The 27,281-nt window shown below is 33.4% G+C and overlaps 2 protein-coding genes across 2 annotated transcripts; one reads left to right on the top strand and one right to left on the bottom strand.

Moving 5' to 3' along the window:
• The first annotated feature begins 4,332 nt into the window (after positions 1 to 4,332).
• On the top strand, positions 4,333 to 7,172 carry LOC137827558 (cytochrome P450 703A2). The gene is made up of 2 exons (XM_068633746.1): positions 4,333 to 5,315; positions 6,377 to 7,172. Exons 1-2 carry the CDS (start codon positions 4,386 to 4,388, stop codon positions 7,049 to 7,051), a joined length of 1,605 nt encoding a protein of 534 aa, XP_068489847.1. The 5' UTR covers positions 4,333 to 4,385; the 3' UTR covers positions 7,052 to 7,172.
• Positions 7,173 to 7,235: 63 nt separating this feature from the next.
• LOC137827566 (uncharacterized) lies at positions 7,236 to 11,395 on the bottom strand. Its single transcript, XM_068633760.1, has 6 exons — positions 11,258 to 11,395; positions 10,772 to 11,160; positions 10,472 to 10,524; positions 10,190 to 10,227; positions 8,837 to 9,449; positions 7,236 to 7,623 (listed from the first exon to the last, which is right to left on the bottom strand). The coding sequence occupies exons 2-6, from the start codon at positions 11,148 to 11,150 to the stop codon at positions 7,441 to 7,443; spliced, it is 1,266 nt and encodes a 421-aa protein (XP_068489861.1). The 5' UTR covers positions 11,151 to 11,160; positions 11,258 to 11,395; the 3' UTR covers positions 7,236 to 7,440.
• Between the last annotated feature and the right edge of the window lie 15,886 nt (positions 11,396 to 27,281).

The following is a 27,281-nucleotide window of genomic DNA, read 5'->3' as shown; positions in this document are numbered from 1 at the left end:
TAAGTTGCCATGTTTGATTGGCGTCAAGAGCATCTAATTCAGCTTTCATTGCTTGCTGCCAGCAGGTTTATTTGAATGTTTCATTATAGTTGTGTGGCTCCATATGGGATGAAATAGAAAGAATCATATGCTTAAAACTAGGTGATAAAGCATGGTATGAAACCTAATTGCTAAGGGGATAGTGAGAACTTACATTGTGTACAGCTGGCAAATCAGTTTGAAAATCTTCTAAATAAGCTAGAGGTCTCCTTGATTTTATTGAACACCGAGGGGGAGGATCAACAACATTTTCAACATTGGTGGTGGCAATAGTTTTAGCAGTATAAGATGTAGTGGAAAAAGAGATATCACATTTTGAATCATAATTGGGAGGCAGAGGTAAAGACAAATTATTTGGACTCTATTGAACATCAGTAGTTAATTAATATGGAAAATTAGTTTCATGAAAAATAACATGCCTTGAAACCTCAATTTTATGATTTTTAAGATTAAGAAAAATACAACCTTTGGTGTGATGTCAGAAACCAAGGAAAACACCACGAACAAAACGTGCATCTAATTTTTTTTCTATGTGAAGTGAGAGTGTTAGAGTAGCATAAACACCAAAAAACACGTAAATTTGAAAGAGCACAAAGATTACCATTTAGTTTTTCATAAGAAGAAGAATTTTGTAAAAGGGAAGTAGGAGTACAATTAATTAAGAAAGTTGCATGTTGTACAGCAAAGTTCCAAAACAAGTGAGGTAAATGAGCTTGAAAAAGTAAGTCACGAGTCACATTTAAAAGATGTTGATGTTTGCGTTCAACATGCCATTTTGTTCAGGGGTTTCAACACAGGTGGTTTGATGAACTATACCTTTAGCAAAAAAAAAATATTTCATAGCAAATTTAGCACCATTATCAGTTCTAATAGTTTGAATAGTAGCTTTAAAGTGGTTTTCAATATAAGCAACAAAACTAACTATATGATTACGAACTTCAGATTTATTGTGCAAAAAAAATGGTCCATGTAAAGCAAGAGAAATCATCCACAATAGTTAAAAAATAACGGAAACCTTGCATAGAAATGACAAAACACGGACCCCAAATATCCATGTGAATAAACTCAAAAGATTTTGAAGAACAGGATTTGTTTAAAGTAAAAGGAAGTTTTTTCTGTTTGGCGAGATGACAAGTATCACAAACATCAAACTTCTTAGCAAAAATATAAGGGCATTTAGTGCTCAAAACCATCAATCTTTCATTTGAAACATGTCCCATTCTATGATGCCACAAATTTATGTCCTTAACAGTACAATGTAAAGCAGGAACAATATGAGGTGGAATAGTATTTTTAAAAGTAGAATGTTCAAAAACATACAATCCAGCTCTAGCATCAACTAAACCAATCCTCTTTTTGGTTTGAGTGTTCTGTATCACACAGTTTATGGATGAAAAAATTAAATTGCGGTTAAGATTAGAACACAATCTAGAGGTGAAAATCAAATTAAAAGAAATTTGGGGAATATACAAAACATTAGTAAGGTAGAATTTTAGATTAAAGACAATAGTACCAAATTTTTAGCAAAAACATTTTGGCCATTTGGTAAACTAATTTGAATAGGTGTTATACTTTTATACGTATTAAAAGCAGATAAAGAGGTGCAAACATGATATGTTGCCCCTAAATCTAAAATCCAGTAATTTCCAATTTTTTTTATACTATTGAAACCATAAATGTTACCCGTGGGAGATTGGTATGTTGCTTTGTGTGAGATAAGCAGTGAAGGATCCCACCTAGTTCACATGAGTTGGATTTGCTGGATTGCTGTAGGAATGTTGCCTGAGCAGTTCAGACAACACTTGATATTGTTGTCCAGTGAGGTGAAAATCTCTATTTTCCTGTTTCTTTTGAGAATGCTCGGAAACAACTTCATCAGTAGTAACAACATTATTAACTTGAGCAGTTTTACCATTATAGAATTTATACCCAGGAGGTATCCATGCTTTTTGTAACAAGTGTCAACCGTATGACCATTTCTACCAGTGAGTACATGTTTTTCTGTTATTTTTATAAGTTCTATTATCTTGTCCGGGAAAATCGACTTTACAAAAACACACATTCTCAATGTGGCCATTTTTTCCACAAAAAGTACAAACACCAAGAACACTATTTCGATTGGAATTAACACTACTAATATTGGTCACAGAGAAGTTGTTAGCTAGTTGACGTTCTTGCTGAGCCACCAAAGAAAAAATCTTGGGAATGGGTGGTATAGGTTCCATTAAAAGGACATGAGACTTGATGTTATGATATTGTTCATTTAACCCACACAAGAATTGCATAGCATGATCCTCACATTTTCTTTGACTAATAATCAAAGCAACAGAGTAAGTACATTTTGTTTGACATACACACACAGGATTAGGTCTGAAATTGTCTAGTTCATCCCAAATGATTCTAAGTTTAGTAAAATATTCTGTAACCGAAAAATCTCCCTGATTTAAAGTGACTACTTCAGATCCCAGGTCAGAAATTCTAGAAAGATCTCCTTGGGAATATCTAGTTTTTAAATCGATCCAGACATCTATGGTCATATCCATTCATATTATACTCTGTCTAATAGAAGTAGAGACAAAATGCACTAACCAAGAAACAACCATGTTGTTACACCTTTGCCAAGCTGAATACGTTGGATGGTTCTTGGCTGGGCAGGGATGTGAACCCAGAATGAACTCCACTTTGTTCTTCGCACTCAGTGTCGTCACCATTGATCTGCTCTAAGAATTATAGTTTGTAGAGTCGAGCACCGATGACACCCAAGGGGGCAACAAGATTTTCATTGAGATGTAGGTAAGGAAAATTATTCGTCGATTGGCTTTGTTGATCAGATTGTGTTTGTTACTGTGAATCTTCTTCTGTCATACCTAAAAAAATAAAGAAATAAATTAGGGCAAGAAAACAAGAAATCAATTAAGAGAAAGAAATTTCAGAGTGCACATCAAAGCTCTTCAAAAAGAAGAGCTCTGATACCATAATACTATTATGATTTCTGAAACGCGATGAGGAAAAATGCAGCGACACCAAGAGTATACAAGCAATCGGTGGTGAGCAAGAGAAAAAAGGAAAAACGAACGTGAAGAACACGGGGTAAGAATGCAGAGAGATAAAATGGAAAAGTAAAGTAGAAAGAGAAATTGTATTATTATTATTATTCCTGTTTGAATAAAGTACAGAAAAGGTAATATAAAGGAAAATGAAAAGAAACAAAAGAGGCATGGGCTAAAAGAAACAAGACCCATAGTAAAAGGATTACACATAGTAAAATAGGATCCAAGAAGAAGCCCAACGATTAACAAGAGGAATAATAATTATGTGAGAACAAGGTAGTTGAAAAACTTTAAATTCTCGGTAAAAAAAAAAAAAAATTGTCTTATCTATTGTAACTGAATGTAAACAAATTCACAAATAAAAACATGATGCATAATTATAAAGTTTAATTAATAGAGGAAGAGTTTATTTTAAACTTGATAACAAATAAAAAAAATATGGTTGAAACTTTCCAGATATAATGTTAGGTAAAAGTGTGATTGTTTTAAAATTTAAGAAAAAACACCAAGGAATATGATTTTTTTTATAGTGCCTATAAATTATTATATATAACTCATGAGATAGAGAGGACAAATGAAATAAATTATCAATTAATGTTTAAGCATATTTTCATTTCCCAAAGTAGATATTACAAATATATCTATCACGAATAATATGAGTAAACTTATTGTATGTGAATGTTTTCTTAATTAAATATTTTATTATTAATTACATTATAAGATATGAGTTTTTATCTAATGATTGAGAAATTATATTAATAGATTGAGCTAAAAAATGATTTGAAATTCAATATCTAAGTTATAACATATTTTATCTCTCCAAAATATATAATTATAAAATTACGAATTTTCAAAGTACTAAAATATTATTTAACTCGAATATGTCTTGATTTCACAACCAAATGAAGATCATGCATTGCAATGATTCACAAAAGTTGAAGAAATGCAAAATTTATGTCTGTGACACAATCATCATGCACATGATGTCCTACCCAACCTACACCAATCTTTCACCTTAAAAGAAAATAGTGTTCTCAACAACAAACCAATAAAATAAAACAACAAACAAGAATACAACAAGAACACATGAAGATTGTGAACTATTAAACTACCTAACTAGTTTCATCATCTAAAATATGATATAAAAAGCTTCAAATCATGACTGAAAACAGGGCAACCATTGAATCCAATGTTTGCAAAATGCATCTCAAGATCATTGAAAACAAAGGGTGTGCTTGAGACAGAGCATTTTTTCTTAGATAAAAACACTTGACATTAGACATTAGACATTAGAAAATGGTTTTGACAACGTTTATCTCAGCCATGTTCCTAGCTGCACTAGCCTCTAAAATCATTCGACATTGGCTTGTGAGAAAATCTCTTTTTGGTCACAAGAACAAAGGGCTTCCTCCAGGCCCACCAAAGTGGCCCATTGTTGGGAACCTCCTCCAATTAGGTCAACTTCCACATAGAGACTTGGCATCTTTGTGTGAGAAATATGGACCCTTGGTGTACCTAAAATTGGGGAACATTGATGCCATAACCACCAATGATCCTAACATTATACATGAAATTCTTGTTTCCCAAGATGATGTTTTTGCCTCAAGACCAAACACTCTTGCAGCAGTTCATTTAGCATATGGGTGTGGTGATGTTGCATTGGCCCCTTTGGGTCCCCATTGGAAGAGAATGAGAAGAATTTGCATGGAACATTTGTTAACAACAAAGAGGCTTGAGTCCTTCTCCAAACACCGTTTGGAGGAAGCCCAACACCTTGTCAAGGATGTTTTGGGCCGGGCCGAATATGAGAGGCCCATTAACTTGAGGGAGGTTTTGGGTGCTTTCTCAATGAACAATGTGACTAGAATGTTGTTGGGAAAACAATATTTTGGGTCTAAATCTTCAGGCCCAGAAGAGGCTATGGAGTTCATGCACATAACCCATGAGTTGTTTTGGTTGCTGGGTGTGATATATTTGGGTGACTACTTGCCAATGTGGAGGTGGGTTGATCCTTATGGGTGTGAAAAGAAAATGAGGGAGGTGGAAAAAAGAGTGGATGATTTTCATTCCAAGATTATTGAAGAGCATAGAAGGGTTAGGGAATGTAAGAAGATGAGAAGAGAAGAGGGTGATGGAGACATGGATTTTGTGGATGTTTTACTATCTCTACCAGGTGAAGATGGAAAAGAGCACATGGATGATGTTGAAATCAAAGCCTTGATTCAGGTATCTTCATAATTAATTTTCTTTTTTATGCTTATTTTTGTTGTTGTTTATTTATAAATACACATAATGGGAAGGAAGGGATAAGATAAACTATTGTATAATAATAATGGGAACTTATCATGAACAATTTTAAATGTAGATCTTTCTAGCTATATTTCCAATCACATTGAATAAATTCTTACATACTTTATACTTTGAAACATTAAACGCATTTGATCTAGTATTTCTTTACAAAATATCATTATAACTAAATTTCAAATACACTACTAATTCTTATAAATATCAATTTATTTTATTTTAGTATCCCAATTTTTTTTTAATTGATTTTGAAAGTTCTGAATTTAAAAAAGTGTTCTTTGACATTGATAAAAATAATTAGGAATGACAAAGTGCTAGTCCACCATCATTTAGGTACGACAAGTCAATTTTATGAACTCATCAATCCAGCAGGTCGTAAACAAGGTAGGATGCGTTAGTCTGCCCTTCTTTATTTTTGACACTTCTGAAGAGGAATTTTATGCTTTTGAAATTAAAATTGGTAGTGATCAATGTTTTATATAAAACTTTATTTACATTATTTTTTTTATACTTAATTTGATTCATTGAAGTATTGTTGATATTTACTTTATTTTGTTAGACATTAGACATTATTTGATTAAAATATTAAAGTTTAATTCAATTTTAGTGTTTTTTTTTTTATTATCCAAAAAGTGATATCAATAACTAAAATCAAGTGAATAGATCCAAACAAAAAAATTACAAAAAAAAAACTTTATTTTGAAAAGTAATGAATCAATCCGTCGTGACCCACCTTGTAACGGAACGAATTACTAATTTCAACCCGTATAACATTGACTCACTTGTTTTGTCATCCCTAAACATAGCATTATCTAATAACAATTATGTCATAAAATATATTGAAAAAATATACTATTGTAGTTATATTAGAGTCATTTCCTGTAAAAAGATATATGATTATAAAAAATAAACACTAAAGATACACTATCACATTAATTATTAACCAAAAATAATAAATACTTAACGTAATGAAAATTGTTTAGGACATGATAGCTGCAGCAACAGACACTTCAGCAGTAACGAACGAATGGGCCATGGCAGAGGTAATCAAACACCCAAACATTCTCCAAAAAGTCCAACAAGAACTGGACTCTGTGGTTGGCCCAAACAGAATGGTGTTAGAATCAGACTTGCCCCACCTTAATTACCTGCGCTGCGTCGTACGTGAAACCTTCCGCATGCACCCCGCAGGGCCGTTCCTCATTCCGCACGAGTCTCTCCGCGCCACCACAATCAACGGCTACCACATCCCCGCCAAGACACGTGTCTTCATCAACACCCATGGGCTGGGCCGCAACACGGAGATCTGGGACAACGTGGGGGAGTTCAGGCCCGAGAGACACTGGCCCAGTAATGGGGGCAGGGTTGAGATTAGTCATGGCGTTGACTTCAAGATTTTGCCTTTTAGTGCTGGAAAACGAAAGTGCCCTGGTGCACCCCTTGGGCTCAATTTGGTTTTGATGGCTTTGGCTACACTCTTTCACTGCTTTCAGTGGACCCCACCAAAGGGCTTAAACCCCCAAGACATTGATACTACTGAGGTTTATGGAATGACCATGCCCAAGGCTAACCCTCTCTTTGCTGTTGCTGTTCCAAGGTTGCCAAAACATTTGTATGATTCATGTAACAATGTTTCTAATTTGGAATCATTTTCTTAGCTTGGTGGAGTTGGGATAAATAAGTTTAATCAAAAGAAAAATGTATTTGTTTTATTTTATTTAGACTTTTAATTGTTGTAACTTTGTTTCTTTATATTTTATCAAGTTTTTAAATTATTTACATGGCATTGAGAGGGAGAAAGAGAGATCAAGATAACTTTGAACAGAAACAGAGAAAAAGAGATAAGAGGAAATGAAATGGAATTGAAAGTTGAGTTCAAATTACTCAGACCAAGTTTCCTATTCTACAACCAACAAACTACCAGTATTGGTTAACTTGTTCTACAGATACCTACCTCATAAGCTACTGTTTCAACAAAGAAACTATAATACATATATAAACATCCAAGTGAATGAAGCAGCATGATGAAAAGGGATTCAAGGTTCCCTTATGTATGTAGTTTGCCCTTTCTGTCTCTAGCAGCTTGGATCTGATCAGCTAGTGATACTTCTTTCTGCATTTTTTCTCTCTTGATAAGCTCTAAATCCAATTTATTCTGGGCTGGAAAAATGCAATTAAAAGTGTCTTCCTCTCTAGCTAAGTCACCATTGGTGTTCTCACTTTTGTGAATCTAAATACAAGATAAATATGGCATCATTACAAGCAAAGAGGCATAAATAAAAATAGGTTCAATTGAAAATTTGGTTCCTTACACCATCTCACATAATTTTTCATTTGTCCTTATATATGAAATAACCTCCACATTTTAGTTTCTACATTTGACATCGTTTCTTGTTTTTAGTCCCTATGTGAAAACAATTTATATTACATTTTGATCCTTATATAAAAAAATTCTGCATTTGGGTCAATGGTGTCCCTATATTAGATAAATCGTTTTTCATTTTCGTCCCTATATGAAAAAAATTCTTACATTGAAATACGCAATAGTAATAATTTGTAAAAGAAAATTCATGTAATGGCCAAAATATTTTTTCATGCAAGGACTAAAACGAAAAATGTCTTGTATAAGTTCTAAGTATATTATTTAACCATAAGAGTATAACAAGGGGCTTGGCTTATAATATTGGAATGAAAGTGTTGGAGATCCTAGACTAGAAATATGATCAAATAATAGAATATAAGTGGCTACAAACTTTACATTACTAGCCGGTTTTGTGAGATTGAACTAGGCATAGACTTACTTTCTATGATGGTATCAAAGTCTATCTTAACAAGATTTTTGATAGACCTATCGTACCACTCACTATCTGCACATATCAAATCCCATATTCAAGATATCTAATCCTAAATATGAGGGGGTTCGGAGATCTCGTATCAACAAGAAATACATGGTCAAGTAACAGTTATAGTATATAAGTAGGAATAATGGTCATCTTACTGGCCAATTTTGTAAAGATTTTGAATAATTGACTTAGGCCTAAATCCACTTTCTAAGAGACAAAATAATTAAGGTCATTATAAACAGCTACATAGCATAGATGCTTTTAAGAGCTATACTACACATCACTCTAAATGACATTTTCATACTACTTTCTAAATGGCTTATTCCTTATTTAATTGAGCTCCTCTCTCTCCCTGGTCTAAAGACCTATTACAGGATGTGTTCTAAGTTTCTACTGATAATACAGTGAAAAGTGTTTTTAATTGACAAAGCAACAAATTAAATACCGGATTTAACAACTAGAGTTTCTTATTTTTGTACTCTAACAGAAGAAACTTACAGACATTCTCCTCTATCTTTCAAATGATCTAGGATTGTGTAGCTTAGCCAATGTGTTGCATTCATATATGCGATCAATAAAAGAGGAAAAACAAAACCTTACCTTAGTTGATGGATTGCAGGGTCTGAACTCTTGAGTAACTTCCAAGGAAGCTTTGCCTTCCTTAGTATTTTCGCAGTGATGGCTCTTTATATTTCCTTTTACTTTAGCCCTCTCTTGACGCTCTTTTCTCTTTCGAGTGAGGATGACCCTTTTAATTGCTTTTATCCGAGCTGCTTTCTCTGCTTTTACCCTTGCCAACTCTTTTTTCTTTGCCTTTTCTGCAGTACGCTGAAATTGACGCAGGCGAATCATTTCTTCTTGTATCCTTTCATAGCTGTCCCAGTCAAGTTCTTGTTCCCCACTCCCTCCTTTCTTAGCTGCTTTGGCTATGTTTTCCCTCCATATTAGGATGATATTCTTTGCTCCAGTAACTGCCATCAGCTTTTCTCTTTGCTTTTCCCTGGCCAGCATAAGTTGATGGAGCTCTAACTGTTGTCTTATCTTATGGTAGCTATCCCAATCTAGCTCTTCCTGACCAATCCCTCCTTTCTTGGCTGCATTTGCAATGCTTTGTGTCCATGAAAGCAAAAAATCCTCCCTTAACCGTTTTGACTTCAGCCGCTCATGCCAAACACGTCTCAGTGAATCGCTTATCTTTGCCTTGGTTCGATAACTGCAGGAAGGTTGACACTTAATGAATATCATAGAATGCATAGCCAACGGCTACTCATTTAATATTCATTCCATAGACAAGATTAAATACAACCAAAAAAAATTTGTTGAACACTACCTACCAATGAGTGCAAAATATATTTGAGAGTGTGTACCATAAAGATATGTAACTTTCAGGTGCATTGAGACTGAAAGTATGACGATAATAATCTCAAAAAACAGTGTAGAAATCTCAGATATTACTCAGTACTTACAGGAGAGCAACATGTATGACAGAAATGAGAGTAAATAATGTAGAATGACCTCAATTGTTAGACATATGAATTCATATATTATTTAGTCAGACAAACAGAAATAAATAAGAAATCAAGACATCATATATCTTTAAACAGACATATTATAATCTAAGAAATAAACATTTTGTTTCTCTAAGCTAAGTAACATACAATTCGATGCCATTTTGACAACCTTACTGCCTATACTTTCCGACCACAATTGTGTAAGGTAGAAACTTCCACATGACCCAAGTCTTCAATCTCAATAACTTATAGTCTCCATTCTTCCCCCCTTTTCTGAATCAACAAAGGAGTAGGAATACTCTTCTTTGGTTAACTCATCCACGGTATTTTATTTCCCATTGATAAACTATAATTTTTCCATGGTTGAACATTACATTCTTCTTTGAGGAAGCATACAGAAAAACAGAAAAAATTATTAGATTACCATGACAGATATGTTTACCTATGAGGATGGGGATGTTCAGCCATCTTCTTCCTTACCTGAAATTTGGTCAAGGAGAGAAAGGAAATAAGTAAATATTAGTTACATGGTAATTGAGCTACCTAGCAACAGAAAAACTATGTTGTAAGGTGGCTAGAATTTGGTTAATTATATGAAGAAATGAAGGAACCTAAAACAAAATTATAACAGCTAAAATCACTGGAACAATAAGCTAGTCAAATTGAAAACACTTGTAAAAGGAGGAAACACTCCAAAAACTAAATGACTCTTACTTGACTTCACCTTAGGATCCCTCAAAGCCTCTACAGTTCTTTGCCTGATTCGCTCCCGGGTCTCTGCATTGTGTCCGGAATCACAATCACTTACAAAAAAACTAACCAACTACATGGTACACACAAGGCTTTAAAAGACTGTCTGCAACCACGATTTTGGCCACAACATCAAGGATTTTCAGGGTTCATGACTACAATTATGGCCACATCGACCACATTTGTCCACAATATAAAGAATCATTACAAAAACCCATTACCACAATTTAAAACCTTGGATACACACATCAATGTCAATTGAAACATAAACTACCTGCACTGTGTTTCTTTCCTTTGTTCCAAGGAACTTTCCCACTGTTTGCCAGCCCTATTCTCATTCTTCTAATCCTCTCCTTGAGCACCTCCTCACTGAGGGAGTCACCAAAGCCAACCACTTCATCCCCATTGTCCAAATAATCAGAGTGATCAACAACAGCCTCTGAGGGGTCCCCATCACCACCATTACTGAGTTGAAGCTCCTCAATGGGGAGGACCCTTTGGGAGGAACAAACAAAGGTCAACTTTGAGGGTGCAGCCCTGGGCAGAGGAAGCACTTGCAATATTGCTGGAGGGTGAAATGAACAAGTGCAATCCACCATGGTGGGTAAAAGAAGGCGTGAGTCAGTGTTGGAAATGTGGAATGAAACGAACATGGCTCTCACACTGACACAAGAAATTCAAGTTCAAAACTTTATAAGAAAAAGTCAGAAAGTTGTTAACTTTTGCATATGTTTATACAATATACAATCTAATCACATACACAACAAATGGGGTGTGTTAAATCCAAGTCAAAAAGAGAAGGAGAAAGGGAAAGAGATTAGGAGTGGAGTATGAGCGTTGAAGCTGTGGATGAGAACATGAATGAAAGGGAGATGAGAGCTCTAATCCTATCAAACCTAACCAATCAACTTTTTCAGTGGGTTTTTGCCTACAAAGGTGTCCATTTTTTTTTTTTTATTTTTTTTTTTAGGGTTCATGTTTTCTAAAATAGTCAGTAGTTTGATTTGAACAATTTTGTGTTAGTTCTCAGTGCTAAATTTCATTTGAACTTTTCTAAAATTAATAAATTAAAATAATATAAAAGATTAAAAATCAAATTTCATAGTTGAATAATCAAATCTAAATTTTAAAAAATATTTCTTGTATTTCTATATTATTTTAAGAAAATGTAAACATTAAAATATAAAATAACATAAAGTACAATCGTTTTTTATTGTTAAATTTGATTTTGCATTTGTTTCTTGGATAGGTTTTCTAACATATAAGAACATAGATGATTTAAAATGTTACTATATGGTTTTCACCTAAGACAAGTTTGACTAAGTAGGTGGAGAGCATACTACACAAAAATGAAATATATAAGGTTTTAACACTAGGGTGACACTAAGTTACATGGAACATCACTCTTTAGAAGAATGGATGTCTAGTGAGAATGACGATTCTATTATCAAAATTTTAGGGAGCTTAACAATTAAATCTTTAGATTTTAAAACTCGTTTTTTTATATTCGGAAACTCTTGCTTCTTAAATTAACTTTCTACTAATTAAAACTACCTAGAAAAAAGCATTTGAGGGTTGAAACCCTATTATGCAGTCTAAGATGATGGATTGTGGAAGTTAAATGGACTGGCAGCTAAATGAATAGGAGTTTGCACCGAGAATGATAGATTTTTGTGAGGAATTGGAGTAATTTTGGTGCTAGGAAGTAGAAAGAGGTTTGACCAACTTTTTAAGGTTTACTAGACCTTGAAGGCTCTTTAACAATAGGAGATTTGAGAGATAATGAGTATCGAATTCACAGTTATTCAATATTTGAAAATATTTATAAATCTAAATATAATGTGAGTCTCACCTATTTATAGATGAAGATGGGGTAGCTTGCTCCTTGAACTATCGTAAGTTTTTTATTTTCTATAAGCAAAATTCCAAATTTTTGCTTCAATTTTAAATATCATTCAATAATTGAGTTGCAACTACTGCGAAGATCTTCATAGGAAAGACCATCCTCTTCTTTGTCATTAGACGAATAAATAGATGTTAGAAAAATCAGGAAGGCGATAACTTTGTCTAAACACTAGTGCAAAAAACGCATACTACAACGACTTTCTAGGTCGGTCAAACGAGAATCGATGTAAACAAAAATGCGGTGCATTTTGAAAATATTTGGTACAATTACACTGGTTCGATGGTCCAACAGGTAATATACTGGTCTAACACTTAATTTTTTTTAAAACTTTTTTTTTTGTGTTAGCATGGTATATTACATCGGCTAGATAGCCCAACCGGTGTAATATATCACGCTCCCACTTAAAAAAATATAAACCTTTTCTTTTGTTTGAGCAGCATATATTACACTGATGGATGACCCAACTAGTGTAATATGTACCATTCTGAGTAAAAAAAATATATATTACACCAGTGTAATGTATATTTTTAACCTGTTTTCAAGCTCGCGCCTCACTGCTCATTCGCGCTACTACTTTTTTTACTCCATTTTGCTCTTTCGTCTTCCACCGCCGTTGTTCCTTCACGCTTTCATTCTCGCTTCTTTGCCTTCGTTTTCATTCTTGCTTCTTTGCTACTCTAGTGTGCCTCCATTTTTCTTCCTCCACCGCTGCCCTCAACTTCGTTCATCTCCTCTCCATTCACCACCCCTTCAAAAATTTCTTTCTTCTTTGCGGCCATCACTCTTGCTCTTCGGTGCCACCGTTCTTCCTCTTCAGTGCCACCGTTCTCCCTCTTCGTTTCCACCAATCCTTTCGTCGTTGTGCCTCCATTATCGCGCCACATTGCCCTTGTTTCGCAACCACAGCTCCTCCGTTCACGCTCCAAGGTGAGTTTTTTATTTTCAAATTTTGTAATTTTATTTTTAATTTTTAATTTGTAATTTTAATTTTAATATTAGTTTTAATTTTAATTTTAGTTTTAGTTTTAATTTTAATTATTAATATATTTTTAATTATTTTTATAGATAATTTTTTTCCTGCTTGCTTTCACTACCGCCACCACAGCTCATCAGTTCACACTATAAGTTAGTTTTTTTTTTTTCAAACATGTTAATTTTAAATTTAATTATCAATTTAGTTCACAATTATTTATATAGATGATTAATATTATTTGTATTTGAAATATATTATATTATGTTGAACGTCTTGGTATTGGATTCAGGGGTGATTGACCCTCGACAATTTGTTTTTTTTTTTTATCAACAATAAGGATTGAATAACAGGAACCACTTAAGGGATGGTTCAACCCTTATACATACCTATATAATAGGAACCCTCGACAATTTGTAATATGTTTTATAATGTATTATGTTTGGGATATAATGTTGCTTTAATTTTTATATGTTGAACGCTTTGGTATTGGGTACAAGGGGTGATCAACCCTCGACAATTTGTATTTTGTTTACATAAACTAAAAATTAGTTGATATTGATAGATTAGTTTTTCTATTACATAGTATTAGTCATGGATCGAAGTTGGATAAATGAGAGTCATATCAGTAGTGTATGAAAATGACGTCAAAAAATTTCTACTTTGCTCAACGGAATGTAGAAGCTGTAAATGGAATATACTTTTGCCCATGTGTTAATTGTGTGAATGGGAGATTATTAGAAATTAGGTTGATAAGAGAACATGTTCTATGTGATGGTTTCTTGAAGAATTATATAAAGTGGATATGGCATAGGGATTTTGTAGACGTAACACCTCTATCTGATAGTTAATATTCTAATATACATTTTGAAGATCACATGGAGGACATGATTCGTGATATTGGAGAAGATAGTTTCCAGCAAGCACATATGTGTGATTCATTGAAAGATGATTCTAAAACACCTCTTTATCCTGGTTGTTCAAGTTTCACACGTTTGCCAGCAATATTAAAATTAATTAATATTAAGGCAAGAAATGGGTGGACCGATAAAAGTTTCACTGAGTTGCTCAAGTTGTTGCATGAAATGCTTCCAAAAGATAATACATTGTCCACCTGTCATTATGAGGCGAAGAAGATATTGTGTCCGATGGGTATGGAGTACATGCATGTGCAAATGATTGCATATTGTATAGAATTTTTTTGAATCATTGCACAAGTGTCCAAGATGCAGGGTATCATGATACAAAGTGAAGGATGACGAGAGTGAGGAAAATTATGTGAAAAAGGGTCCTTCTGCAAAAGCATTATGGTATCTTCCAATCATTCCGCAATTTAAACGTTTGTTTGCCAATGTTAATGATGCAAAAAACCTCAGGTGGCATGCAAATGGAAAAAAATCTAATGGATTATTATGTGATAAATGCCAATGTGTAGTTTTTATGATTGAGAAAATTGAACACTTTGGAACTTAATTGTTGCTTAATGTAAGAAAATTACCCTAATATGAGAATTATTGAAACTGATTATATATTTTGAACCAAGAAACAAATGAAGAAATTTAATCTCAATTTTTGTCTAAATTGTAGATGAATATGAAGCATTGAAAGAAAGAAAGCAAAAACTTAATTAGATCACAAGAAGATTTAGCTCAAGCTTAAACTGTCCAGATTTGATTAGAGGTGCAGTACTAATCTAGCTCAGGCTAGAATTGCTAGCTCAAGCTAAAAATGCATCGAAAGATCTAACTTAAGCTAAATTGGCTCGCTTGAGCTAAAGTTCAATATATAAATTTTGGAACAAGGTGAAAACAAAAGCAGTGGAAAAATATTGAATTTTTATAGAGGGAGATTAGTGAGAGAAGAAAATGAGAACTCTATTCTAAGAGAAGAACTTGCTCTGATCAGCCCTTCTTATGCAATCCAGATCAAGAATGAAGATTGGAGGAGTTGTCATGAGTGGCTAAGTGATTTCTAACTTGGGATTGAATGTAATCTACTTTGATCAAATGTATTCTTGGTGATATATATATATATACATATATATATATATATATATAATTCTTTTTTCTACTTGTTCTTGGTATTTTCGTTTCATGCGTATTGCTTGATTCTATCTGATCAATGGAGTCTTGATTTTGATCCTTAAATTTAACTGGAAAGTACTTTTAAGGATCTGAAATAGACGAAAATACTTGATAACTTGTAATGCTAGGAATAGATTCCAGGTTATTGATTGCATCATAATTTTGTTCCTAAAGTTGGATGATTTGTTAAATACCTGAGGAATCAGTGTTTGAGAAATTATCTTATGAATTTCATCTGTGAGGAATCAAGGTGAATGACTTTAAATTAAGCCTCAAGAATAAGTAGTTTTTAGTATTATGTATTGTATTATTCCAAAATACAGATGATTGAAATAGACTTAATTCAATCCCAAGTATCTTTATCTATATTTGATAAGTTATTTTTGTTTTTGGTTGAATCAAACCCTAAACCTTTGAGTTACTTGTGAAATCTTTAATTTGGTTATGAACAAGTTCTCAACAATTATTTTCTATACTTAATGAGTTTTATAATAGAACATCTTAATTAGAGTTGTTCCATGTAGGTTCAACATTCGTACTTTAAAGAGTACTATATTACATTTGATTCGGTACACTTGCCGGGAAAAATCAACATTATGACATGTTGTCGATTCACCGCAATGGAAGAAAATTGATTCTTTGTTTCCTGAGTTTAGGAGTGATCCAAGAAATCTTAGACTTAGTCTTGCAACAAATGGTATGAATCCTTACGATAATTTAAGTAGAAAACATAGTTTGTGGTCAGTGTTAGTCATTATTTATAATTTTATCATATTGGTTGTGTATGAAGAGAAAATATATGATGTTGTCTATGATGATATCAGAACCAAGACAATCTGGAAATGACATTGATGTTTACTTAAGTCCATTGATCGAATACTTGAAGCTTTTATGGGATCAAGGAGTTGAAGTATTTGATGCATATGAGAAGGTCAATTTCAATTTGCGGACATTGTTATTTTGCACCATTAAGGATTTTCCAGCATATGCGAATTTGAGCGGTTATAGTGTTAAAGGACATAGTGCTTGCTCGATATGTGAAGAGAACACAAGTTACCATCAACTGAAATATGGGAGGAAAACTTTTTACATTGGGCATCGAAGGTTTCTAAAGTGTAATCATCTTTATCGTAGGTTAAAAAAAGCTTTTAATGGATCTCAGGAGGACAAAATTGCACCTCCACCCTTCATTGACGAGGAAGTGTACAACCGATTCTGTAATGTGAATGTGACTTTTGGAAAAACATTGTGAAAAACATATGGAAGAAGAAATCTAGGGATGGCAAAGCGGGGCGGGCCATGCGGGCCGGCCCGCGGCCCGCAGGTAAAAAACGCGGGGCGGGATGACCTTTTCAACCCGCTAACCCGCATTAGCCCGCAACCCGCGCGGGCCAGTTGCGGGGCGGGGCGGGCTGGCCCGCAAACCCGCAAGAAAAAAATATTGACACTTAATAGCAGCAGAGCAACCTAAACTGGGTCATGCCAATTAAATCAATTTCAAACACGATAAAGGAGCAAGACACCAGTTAGAGAAGGAGAAGTAAGCAGAGGGTATTTTAGAAGTTACCGATGACCAAACCATCAATTGAGCCAAAAGTTATCTTATTTTTATTGTATTATTTTTATGAAAAATTAATTAATTAATTGTCATTGTTTTAATATATGCAGATGACGGGGAAGATTATAATTACGAAAAAATGGATGAAGGTTCTACTAAGGTGGCATCCAATGTTATTGAAATGGAAGAATGTCAATAATGTTTATGTTTAATGCTTTTGAATTAATGTTTATGTTTAATGTTTTGGAATTAGGTATTTTTAATGTTTTGAAAGTGGAAGAATAGTGATATTTGATATTTATCTTAATGTTTTGATGTTTGACTATATTTGAAAAGGAAGGAAAAAAAATTAGGTTTGATAATAACAAATATATAGGTTTAATTTGACAATTTTTTAATAACAAAATGTAAAAAAATAAATATTTAATTTAAAAAAAAAAAGAACGCGGGCTGGCCCGCAAACCTGCGGGCCAGCTCTTATGCGGGGCGGGTCGGGAATTCTAGCCCGCAATAACTTTGCGGGGCGGGCCAACCCGTCCCGCATTTTTGCGGGCCAAACGCGGGGCGGGCCAATGCGGGGCGGGCTGGCCCGCTTTGCCATCCCTAAAGAAATCCATATTCTTTGAACTTCCATATTGGTCAAAGTTAGATGTTAGACATTGCATAAATGTAATGCATGTGAAAAAAAAATGTTTGTGATAGTATAATTCGCACGTTGTTGAATATTAAAGGAAATATGAAAGATAATATAAATGCTCGTAAAGATCTAGGTTAGATGGGTGTTCGTTTGGAGTTGCAGTCACAACCACATGGTAAACGAACATATTTGCTTCCAGCATGTCATACTTTGTCAAAATTTGAAAAGTTAAGTTTTTGCAAGTGTTTGTGGGGAGTTAAAGTACCACAAGGATACTCTTCAAATATTAAAAGTTTTGTGTCGATGCAAGATTTGAAACTTATGGGCTTAAAATCTCATGATTGTCATGTTCTCATGCAAGTCCTTCTCCAGTTGCTACTCGTGGAATTTTACCAAAAAATGTTAGACAAATTATCACTCGCCTATGCATATTCTTCAATGCTATTTGTAGAAAAATTATCGATCCTAATAGCTTAGATGAATTAGAAAATGAAGCTATCATTATATTGTATCAACTAGAGATGTATTTTCCTCCTTCATTTTTTGACATCATAGTGAAAATTAACAATGCTATCCACTCACTAACTTGTATCACTCGACTATTTAGTAAAAGAGGGAAGAATTGCAATGCACTCAAGAAAGATTTGCACTCTAAAAACAAAGTTCTACAGTTGGTAGCAACACCTCAAGTGAAATATGACAAAACTCTTACACTTGCTCACCAAAGATCCCTACAACAAAACTTAAGAAAATTTGAAGGACAAGCAAGAAAAGCTCAAAAGAAAGAACGCTAAACCAAATGGGAAAAGGATAGTGACAAAACTTTGAGAAGACAAACAAGAAAAACACTTTAAAATAATACTGAAAGAAACTTACTTAGACTTTTAACTATGAAGTTTTTTTTTCTTAGAAATTGTAAAAGCAAGAAAGATAAAATTCCACAAATATGAAAACAATTTGCCACATAAAAAGAATCATTTTTTTTGTAATTTTGAACTTGGAAAGTGAATTGCACTAACTTTGTTTTATTTTTTTGTCTTTGCTTTTGTTTTATGGATACAAAATGTCCATAATCTTGGCATGCATATTTTAATTCACTTTCAATTTTCACAAATAGATTGGGATTTAATTCATATGATCACTTGAATTCTTTGTTTGGAACTAAATCAACCACTTACTCAAACAACTTCTAATTTGATTTTAGCTCTTCACAATTAAAATCAAAATAAGTAGAGTGGATTTAAGACTCCTAGAACACTAAGAACATATGACTCAAGAAAAAGATGTAAGGAAAAAAAATTAACACAAAATAAAATTCAAAAGCGGAATTTAAAGTACTTAATGAATAAAAAGCGGAATTGTAAATGACAAGGAAAATAAAGGCGGAATTGAAATTGCTTGAAGGTAAAAGCAATAATTTAAATGTGCTAGAAATTAAAGGGTCGAAATCAACTCAAAGCAAATAAGCACAAAATAACCATGCTCTGAATACCACATTATATGAGTTGATTTTATGATTGCACATTTTAATTGGTTGCTCTTGTTGATGATTTTTTATTTTTATCAATGCAAGGTGAGAACTCAAAGAAGATCCCCATTGGACACGAACTTAACCAAGTGGTTAAATAAGTGTGAAGGTTCACTTCAGAAGGGCAAAGAGAAAAGGAAATTATAAGGTGACAATGATGCATCAGAATTAGAGACAAGGAACAAATAAAGAAGCAGAACAGAGTAAAGAACAAATTAAAGAGAAGAAGACATATATGGAAGGGAGGTGGTGCAAAATAAAGAGTAAAAAAGGAAGGGGTGAAGAAAGCTTATGGGAAGATGAAGTCACGTCACTTGGAGCAGAGGGACTCCAAGATGAGTGATGCAAGAGTCGTCATTTGAGATATTACCCACTTAAGATAAGACTCAAATAACTATAGCTGCCACTTGAGATATTACCTACCCAAGATAAGACCCAACATGAACTCACAAGTCTCACAAAATCACTTATGTAGAGTTTCTTTACTATTCAAATTCAAGTTGTCAATGCATGAGGCAAGACACCCTATTTATAGAAATGACTACCTTGGTGGGCAAGAAAGGGGAAGGGTAAAAGAGTCATATGAAGGAGGGTGGCCAAGGAGGGTTGACCAAGGTCAAAACCGCCCCTTGGCTAGGTCTTCTAGAAGGTAGGGCAATCTTCCTAATCCTAAATGCCTTGTCTTGAAAAAATGGGCTTGATACAAGCCTACTTCACTAATTACACTCCCTTTTATGCCATGTGAACTTACTCTAGCCTATTTTGCTATTTAGACCCCCAAAGTGAGTCCAATTTATTTACAAACATGTTTTTTTCTTTTAAGAAGATCATAAGAAAGAACATTTGGTGTTCAGGTCTATGCTCAACTCTTCTTTTGGTAAGGTTCGTCTGATATTTGATGGGGTCTTGACTTGATTGCTGAGATGATTGCTCACAGTGTGAATTATCTCTTGAGTCCTTCGTCATCTTCTTGGCTACTTGGATTGTATCAGTCCAGGCATGAAACAATGTGTGAAGGTAAAAGCACACGAGGTGTGAGGGTGGTTTAGAAAGACCAACATGAAGTTATCCAAGCACATTTGTATATTTTGAACAACACCGATGATGCTCTTCGTTATATAGATGCACACAAGATGTTGTTAAAGTCAATGAACCCTCGTGCAAATGAGAAATGGTTGTTGACTGAGTATAACAAGACCTTCTTGAAATGGTTTAAAGATAAAATTGGTCAAGAAGATTCTAATATTGAGGAATTGAAATGGTTAAAACAAGGACCTAACTTTGATGCAATAACATGGACTGGGTACGATATTATTATGATGTCTTTTTATAGAAAGACTGAAGATGAAAAAAGTACCATGCAGAATAGCAGTGTTACCCTTAAGGCAGAGCCTATGCACTTTACTAGTTCTAAAGACAATAATCTTATTGTGGCTACTCTAAGTTACTTTGGAGTAATTGAAGAAACGTGGGAGGTTGACTACGCCAAATTTGTAGTGCCTGTATTTAAGTGTAAATGGGTTAATTTGTAGATGATTTAAGTTTTACTTTGGTTGATCTTACAAAGAGCATGGAGGGAAGATCCTTTCATTATGGCTTACCAAGCAAAACAAGTATTTTATGTGATAGATCCTTCTAATGAAAGGTTGTCAATTGTCATACATGGGAGAACTGAACATGATGTTCATCCACATGATGACTCAAGGGTCCAATCTGTGGAGAAATCTTCATTCTCAAGACAATTACCTCCTTTGAATAACGAAAATGATGTAGATGAAGTACATGCTACAACGCATGATCACAATGAAGGAATATGGGAGAACATTTTAACACTTCCATAATAGAAATCAAGTATTTTTTTTATTAGCTTTTATATTTAAAATTAATTTGTTTTATTTAATTTAAATATATATCTTAAACTTGTTTTTATTCTTTGTAGGTCGATCACATGACTGAGTCATCAAGGAAGACTAGGGATCCAACATGACTGAGAATTCTTGTGATCAGGCGTATAGGTAGTAATAAGGTTCCAGTTCAAATAAACATTCAAACTGACAAGGTATCACACCCTAATCAGACTCAATTTGTAAGTTATTTGGGAGTCTTAGCTCGATCTAAGTTCTCTATCTTGACCCCTGACTGGAACCACGTATCAGAAGTAGACAAGAATCTCATATGGAAGGATATTTGAGTAAGTTATTTATTTAAATGTTATTAAATTATTTGTCTATTGAATTTACATACTTTAATGATTTTTTTTATTATAATTTGTAGACAAATTGAGTTTGAGACTTCGAATTTGGTTCAGAGCAAAATAATGTCTTCAGTAACTACAAAAATGGAGGCAATTCAAGATAAATTTGACAACTCATTACATCTTTGGTAAATACAAGGACAAGTCTCCTTGTGAAAATTATTCTATAGATGAAGAGACATGGTCTCAATTTGTTCAAAGTCGAATGGATCCCAAACGGGAGTTTGGTGAACATTTCATTATATATGTTATTAAATCTTATCATGGAATTCATAATTTATGTGTACGATGTACTTACAAGAAAAGAGGAAGAAATCTCAGATGATTGCACAAAAAAATGCTATCCCCAACAGACTGTCTCGGGGAGGTTATGATTTGTTTTAGAGAGAAGAATAATAGAAGAAAAGTTAAAAAGACAACAAGCAAAATTTGGTTATGCTGAACTTATCTATCCTCCATCCCCTCTTAGTCAATATGAGAAATGAAAGTTGGCTAGAACTAAACCAGGGGACTATATGACATATGAGAAATCATTAGAGATTTCTCAGCGTATTGTAAGTTCATAATTACTTGTCATATTTTTAGTGTTACAAACTTATCATTATATATTATTATATTAACACATTGTATTATTTTTTATAGAATGAGCTAGTGGAGCAAAGATCATAGGGAAGTTTTGTTCCGAAAGGTCGAGATGACATCTTGACCGTGGCCATTGGCATTGAAGAACACCCTGAGCGTGTTCGCACGACTAGTTTTGGTGTTGGTGTTAGATAATATTTAGATTAGTTTCTCGACCTAGTTTTTCTGAAAATGCCAGTTAACAGATGATGAATCAATTAGCTGCACAATTGATAGAGAGACTGGTTGGACAACTGACTAAGAGCATAAAAGAACAAGTTACTCAAGAGTTAATAGCTGAATTCGAGCAAAGATATAATCCAGTTGAACCAATGGATGTAATTTATGCTTGTGGTTGAGCTAACACCAAAAGTAGTTGTGATATGGAGGACTTTGAAGATGATAACACTGAATCCTCTTATCAGTGCAAGTTATGTGTTGATTAAAATCCTCCTCGTGTAGTGGCCATTGGCAGAGTGTATCCAGAATGTTCAACCATCCACATCGTGCCCATGCATAATGATTTTTCTTGAGTGGTGGTTGTAAAAGTTAGAGATGCATCTGTTGCAGTTTCAGTGCCCACATCAAAGGTTAATACAGTGGTGGAGAGGCATTTAGAACATTTATTGCATGGCCTACACATATGATAAAGACCATTTTAAAAAATTATCAGGTATATTTCATTAAGGGTTATTAGTGTTAAAGTGGTTTTTAGATTTATACTTTATATTTATTATTATGTTTTACAGGACTCTGCTATGAGACAAAATGAACCAATTGTGTTCCTTTAAGCCCTCAAATCCAACCACAAGTCCAACCGTATGTGAACCCAATCCAAGAGTTGGTTGGGGTTTCACATCAAATGTTTTAAAATTCTTGTATGATTCCTTGGGATGCCACATTATTTGGGGTTGATAATGGTGGTATAATATTGTACATAACCATGCAAGATGTCTTTGAAATCATCTAGGGTAATCAATTGTTGAACATTGCAGTTATTCAATTATGGATGATGTAAGTACCTTTAATAATTACATGTTATTTATTCTAATGATGTTTCATGAATCGTGTCACTCATATTTATATTAACAATGTAGGTATATAAATCAAATAATTATCAACATGGAAAATTTTGATACTTATGGTTTCCTTAAGCCCCAATCCATACAGAAGTCTGGGAATAAAAAACTTAATTGTCAGACTTACATTCAAAGATGGATTCAAACATCAAGAAAAATGTTTTATTTTGCTCCTTTTATAAATGGGTAAGTAAAACTTGTTACATTTAAAATTTACATAATTATAAAAATGACTAATGAAATGTTTTATAGTAGGTCTCACTGTCAATTGATGCTTATTTGCCCCATTGACAACTCTGTTGTCTGGTTTTGTTCACTGCATAGAAAAACCGAGTCAAGATATGAAGATTGTAGTACAAAAATATGTTATTGTAAGTCATATAATTTATTGTGAATTACTAATGATTTTTATTTTTTTCGTGCAATCAATGTATGCAGTGTCTTACGGGTATGTCCACTTCATCATCACAAACTCTAGGTTGGATTTATCCTAAGGTTATTCACTTCTTCATTAAAACTATTAAGTTTTACTTTTTTAGTTCAATTAAATTAATTGTTAATGATATTTCATTATAGTGTAATAAGCAACAAGGAAACTTTGAATTTAGTTATTATGTGATGCATTGGATGTAAATCATAGCACGTGTGAGGATTATAGACTCTGGGGAGCAGGTATTATGTGATTTTAAATGATCTAACTTCTCATTATGGATATTTAAAGTTAGTATGAACACTAATATACTCATACATTTCTCAGCTTTTTGAAGATTTCGCGCCACTAAGCACAAAAAGTCTTTGAAGAAATTCGCCAGGAATGGGTTAAGTACTTTCTACAAGTTAGAAATCAAAACATGCAATGATTTGTAACATGCAATGATTTGTAACTTTCTAACATATGTACATTTTCATTAGATGTAAATTATACAATTTTGATTAGTTTCAATAGCAATCTTTATATTTCTCTGCATATACAAATCAATATGGCTAGTATTATGGTTTTTTTATATTTATAGGTTTGTAAATTTGAGAAAAAGCATATTTTATTAAATTTATAAAAAAAACTGACACATTTTACACCGATTATGACCATAATCGGTGTAATATAGGGCTCAATTCACTAAAAAATGTGCTTTAGAGACACATATTACATCGGTTATTACCTTAACCGGTGTAATATGTGACCTCGATCATAATTCAAATTTGGCTGTATATTACAGGGATTACTCGAGCCAACCGGGTAATATAAGAGCTTAAAATGTGCAATGGGTAAGCTGACATATATGAGCTTACCCATTGGACATTTTAAGCCCCTATATTACACCGGTTGGCTCGAGTAACCTGTATAAGATGGGGCTACATATAACATCGGTGGCTTAATCGATGTTATATGTAATTCACATTTTACAATGCCCACATCTGCACCGGTGTAAAATGGCTCATAGAACTTATGTAAAATGTCATTTATGCACTAGTGAAATAACAAATCATGTAAAACACAACTGTTGTGTCTCTTAAATGATACAACACTCAACAATCTAGTTTTGTTTTTCATTTAACATGGAACAAATATAATCAGACGATAAGCGAATAGAAGTAAGCTAACATCGTACTTAACATAAGCATATATGCTTATTCTGTGTTATAGGGAATGTCCATCTATCAAAGAGATTCGTTAAAGGTATAAACTAAAATCGACATGAAAGATCTCTTGGATTTCGAGTTGTTTTTTTTCAAAAAATCCCTTACATTGAGCATTGACAACTCTAGAAAGATTGTCTACCTCGTATGAAAAAAAATTAGGCCAAGGCATACCTCCCAGGAAAAGATAACCATATTCAGTTATTAAGTAGATTACGTAAAAGAATAATAAAGCATTTAATGTTGTATGGAGTGCATTTAATGCATCATACTCAATCAAGTTCGTCAGACGCAAAAAGGACATCTAAAAAGAGTTGAAGCTATTCAATGACTATAAATAAATCCATAGAATACTTTCTTCAAAGCATATATAAAGTAACTCAAAGAGAAGAAGAAAGTGAAAGACTACAAACACTTCTAAAATTTTCGAGCCAACAAACAACTTCAAGAGAGCACTATTACTATTCATTTCAGTAAGCTAGAAGAAAGTATCAATCTTATATCCATCAACAAAAGGTCAACCTCTCTAGTTAGCAAAAGAACGTGATAATTTGATCTCCACTTAAGCAACCTCTACATCCAGGAGTGGTTGTTTTGCAAATAATACTCGGTTATTAGTTAGGAGTGGCTATTGTTCAAAGAATACTTATTTAAGCTAGAAGTCGCTTATGAAAGAATACTTGTCTAAGCTAGAAGTGGCTTGTGGAAAGAATACTTGAACGAGAGCAACAAAAAGTGACTTGTGAAAGAATATTTGAATGGGGCAACCATGAGTGGCTGCAAGTTGAAAGAATATTCGTTAAGCTATGAGTGACTTATGTTAAGAATACTCATTAAGTTAAAAGCGCATTGTGTCAAGAATACTTGTTACGCATGGAGTGTCTTGGATCAAGAATACTCAAGGGGTTATCCAGGAGTCACTTTGGTAAAAAATACTCAAGGGGTTAGCCAAAAGTGGCTATGTGCCCAAATAATTCTCACTTTGTTCTTGCAGTATTAGTATGCTTATTAGAACTCAATATGCTACTTAAGAAAGAAATAAACGTAATCTATTGTGACAAACAAATCAATATAAAAATGTTGTGTGAATTCTTTTTTTTCTGTACTTCTCTATACTACACTTTACTTGTATTTGTATCAACATAGAAGGAAAGTTGTGACATCCATAATTTTACCCATATATAATGAAATAAAAGTAAAACAAGCAATATCTAATTACAAATAACATATACTACTTTCTCATATGTGTATCTCAAAAGAAATATCCCTCTTCATAGGGATTTAATATATACATCAAAAATTTTAACAACAAAACAAAACATTCAAATAAAACTATCTCATTCTCCAGCTGCTCACTAAGGAGCTCTATTACCTGCAATCTTATCTACTCCCGTGTAAAACATGATCATCACAGATAAAGAAACAAACACAAACAAATAACAGGGTAAGCTATCTATATAAAAAGTTTTGATATAATTTAAATTTCAAATTAATAAGCATAATTCATCAATTCTCATATGATTTCTCAAACAAAAAAGTGTCTATTACATTCATAAAATTCATCTTTCATATGTGAGACTTTTACTGACTCACAACACATAGACACTTGACTCTACTTCCGGAAGACTCGTGTATTGAAATTAGCATCCAGAGACCTACACCTGTCATACTACTGATGTGAAACCCACACAACCATGCACATAATTATATCAATATCTCATCATCTCATCATCTTCATATGACAGGGTAAATCCATTTGATATGCTCTGATAAGTTCTTTCAAACCTCAGACTTAGCCAAATGGACCTCCTTCGACTCTCACCAACTGATTAACTTCATCTATGTGATTTCATTATATCAGTAGAGTCAGGATCGTCTCATTCACAGGACACTCACAAATCAATACACCCTAATAACAATCTCAACATGGTATTTCCTTTCCTGAAAATACTACGTCTTGATCACACTTGAACCTCATTACATACATCATTTAACATATCAATGCACCACTCAATCACTTCATATTTAAACTTTCTAAACAATCCAAATATATCTCAAACTTTACTTAAACACATAATTAATTCCAAATATATGCTCTTTAAATCAATCATCATCTGAAATCACACAACCACTTCTCATCAAACATCTCACTTAAGTAATTCAACAAAATATTCAAAAAGAACAGTTCAACTCATTTATATTATCATTCAAACACTTTCAATTCTCAATCACAAACACTTTCAACAAATTATTCACCTTAAAATCAATATAAAAGATTCAAAATCAACCATTCCAGTCAATATATTACTTTACTCTTCAAAAGAGACAATCCTGCAAGCAAAAACAAACGTCACCTCCACATCCAAAATCTTCTAACCTAGGGTTTTATTGAAATTAATAAGACTAGCTTCCCTGAACTTTAGCTAATGCCTCCAAATCTACCCAAAAGCTTAAAGGTAATTAACCTGCACCATAGAGTCCTAATCAAAATCTAACTATATAACTAGGA

Source organism: Phaseolus vulgaris, chromosome 11 (genome assembly GCF_000499845.2).
Source record: "Phaseolus vulgaris cultivar G19833 chromosome 11, P. vulgaris v2.0, whole genome shotgun sequence".
Taxonomy (NCBI): domain Eukaryota; kingdom Viridiplantae; phylum Streptophyta; class Magnoliopsida; order Fabales; family Fabaceae; genus Phaseolus; species Phaseolus vulgaris.
This window is presented reverse-complemented; position numbering and strand designations above follow the sequence as displayed.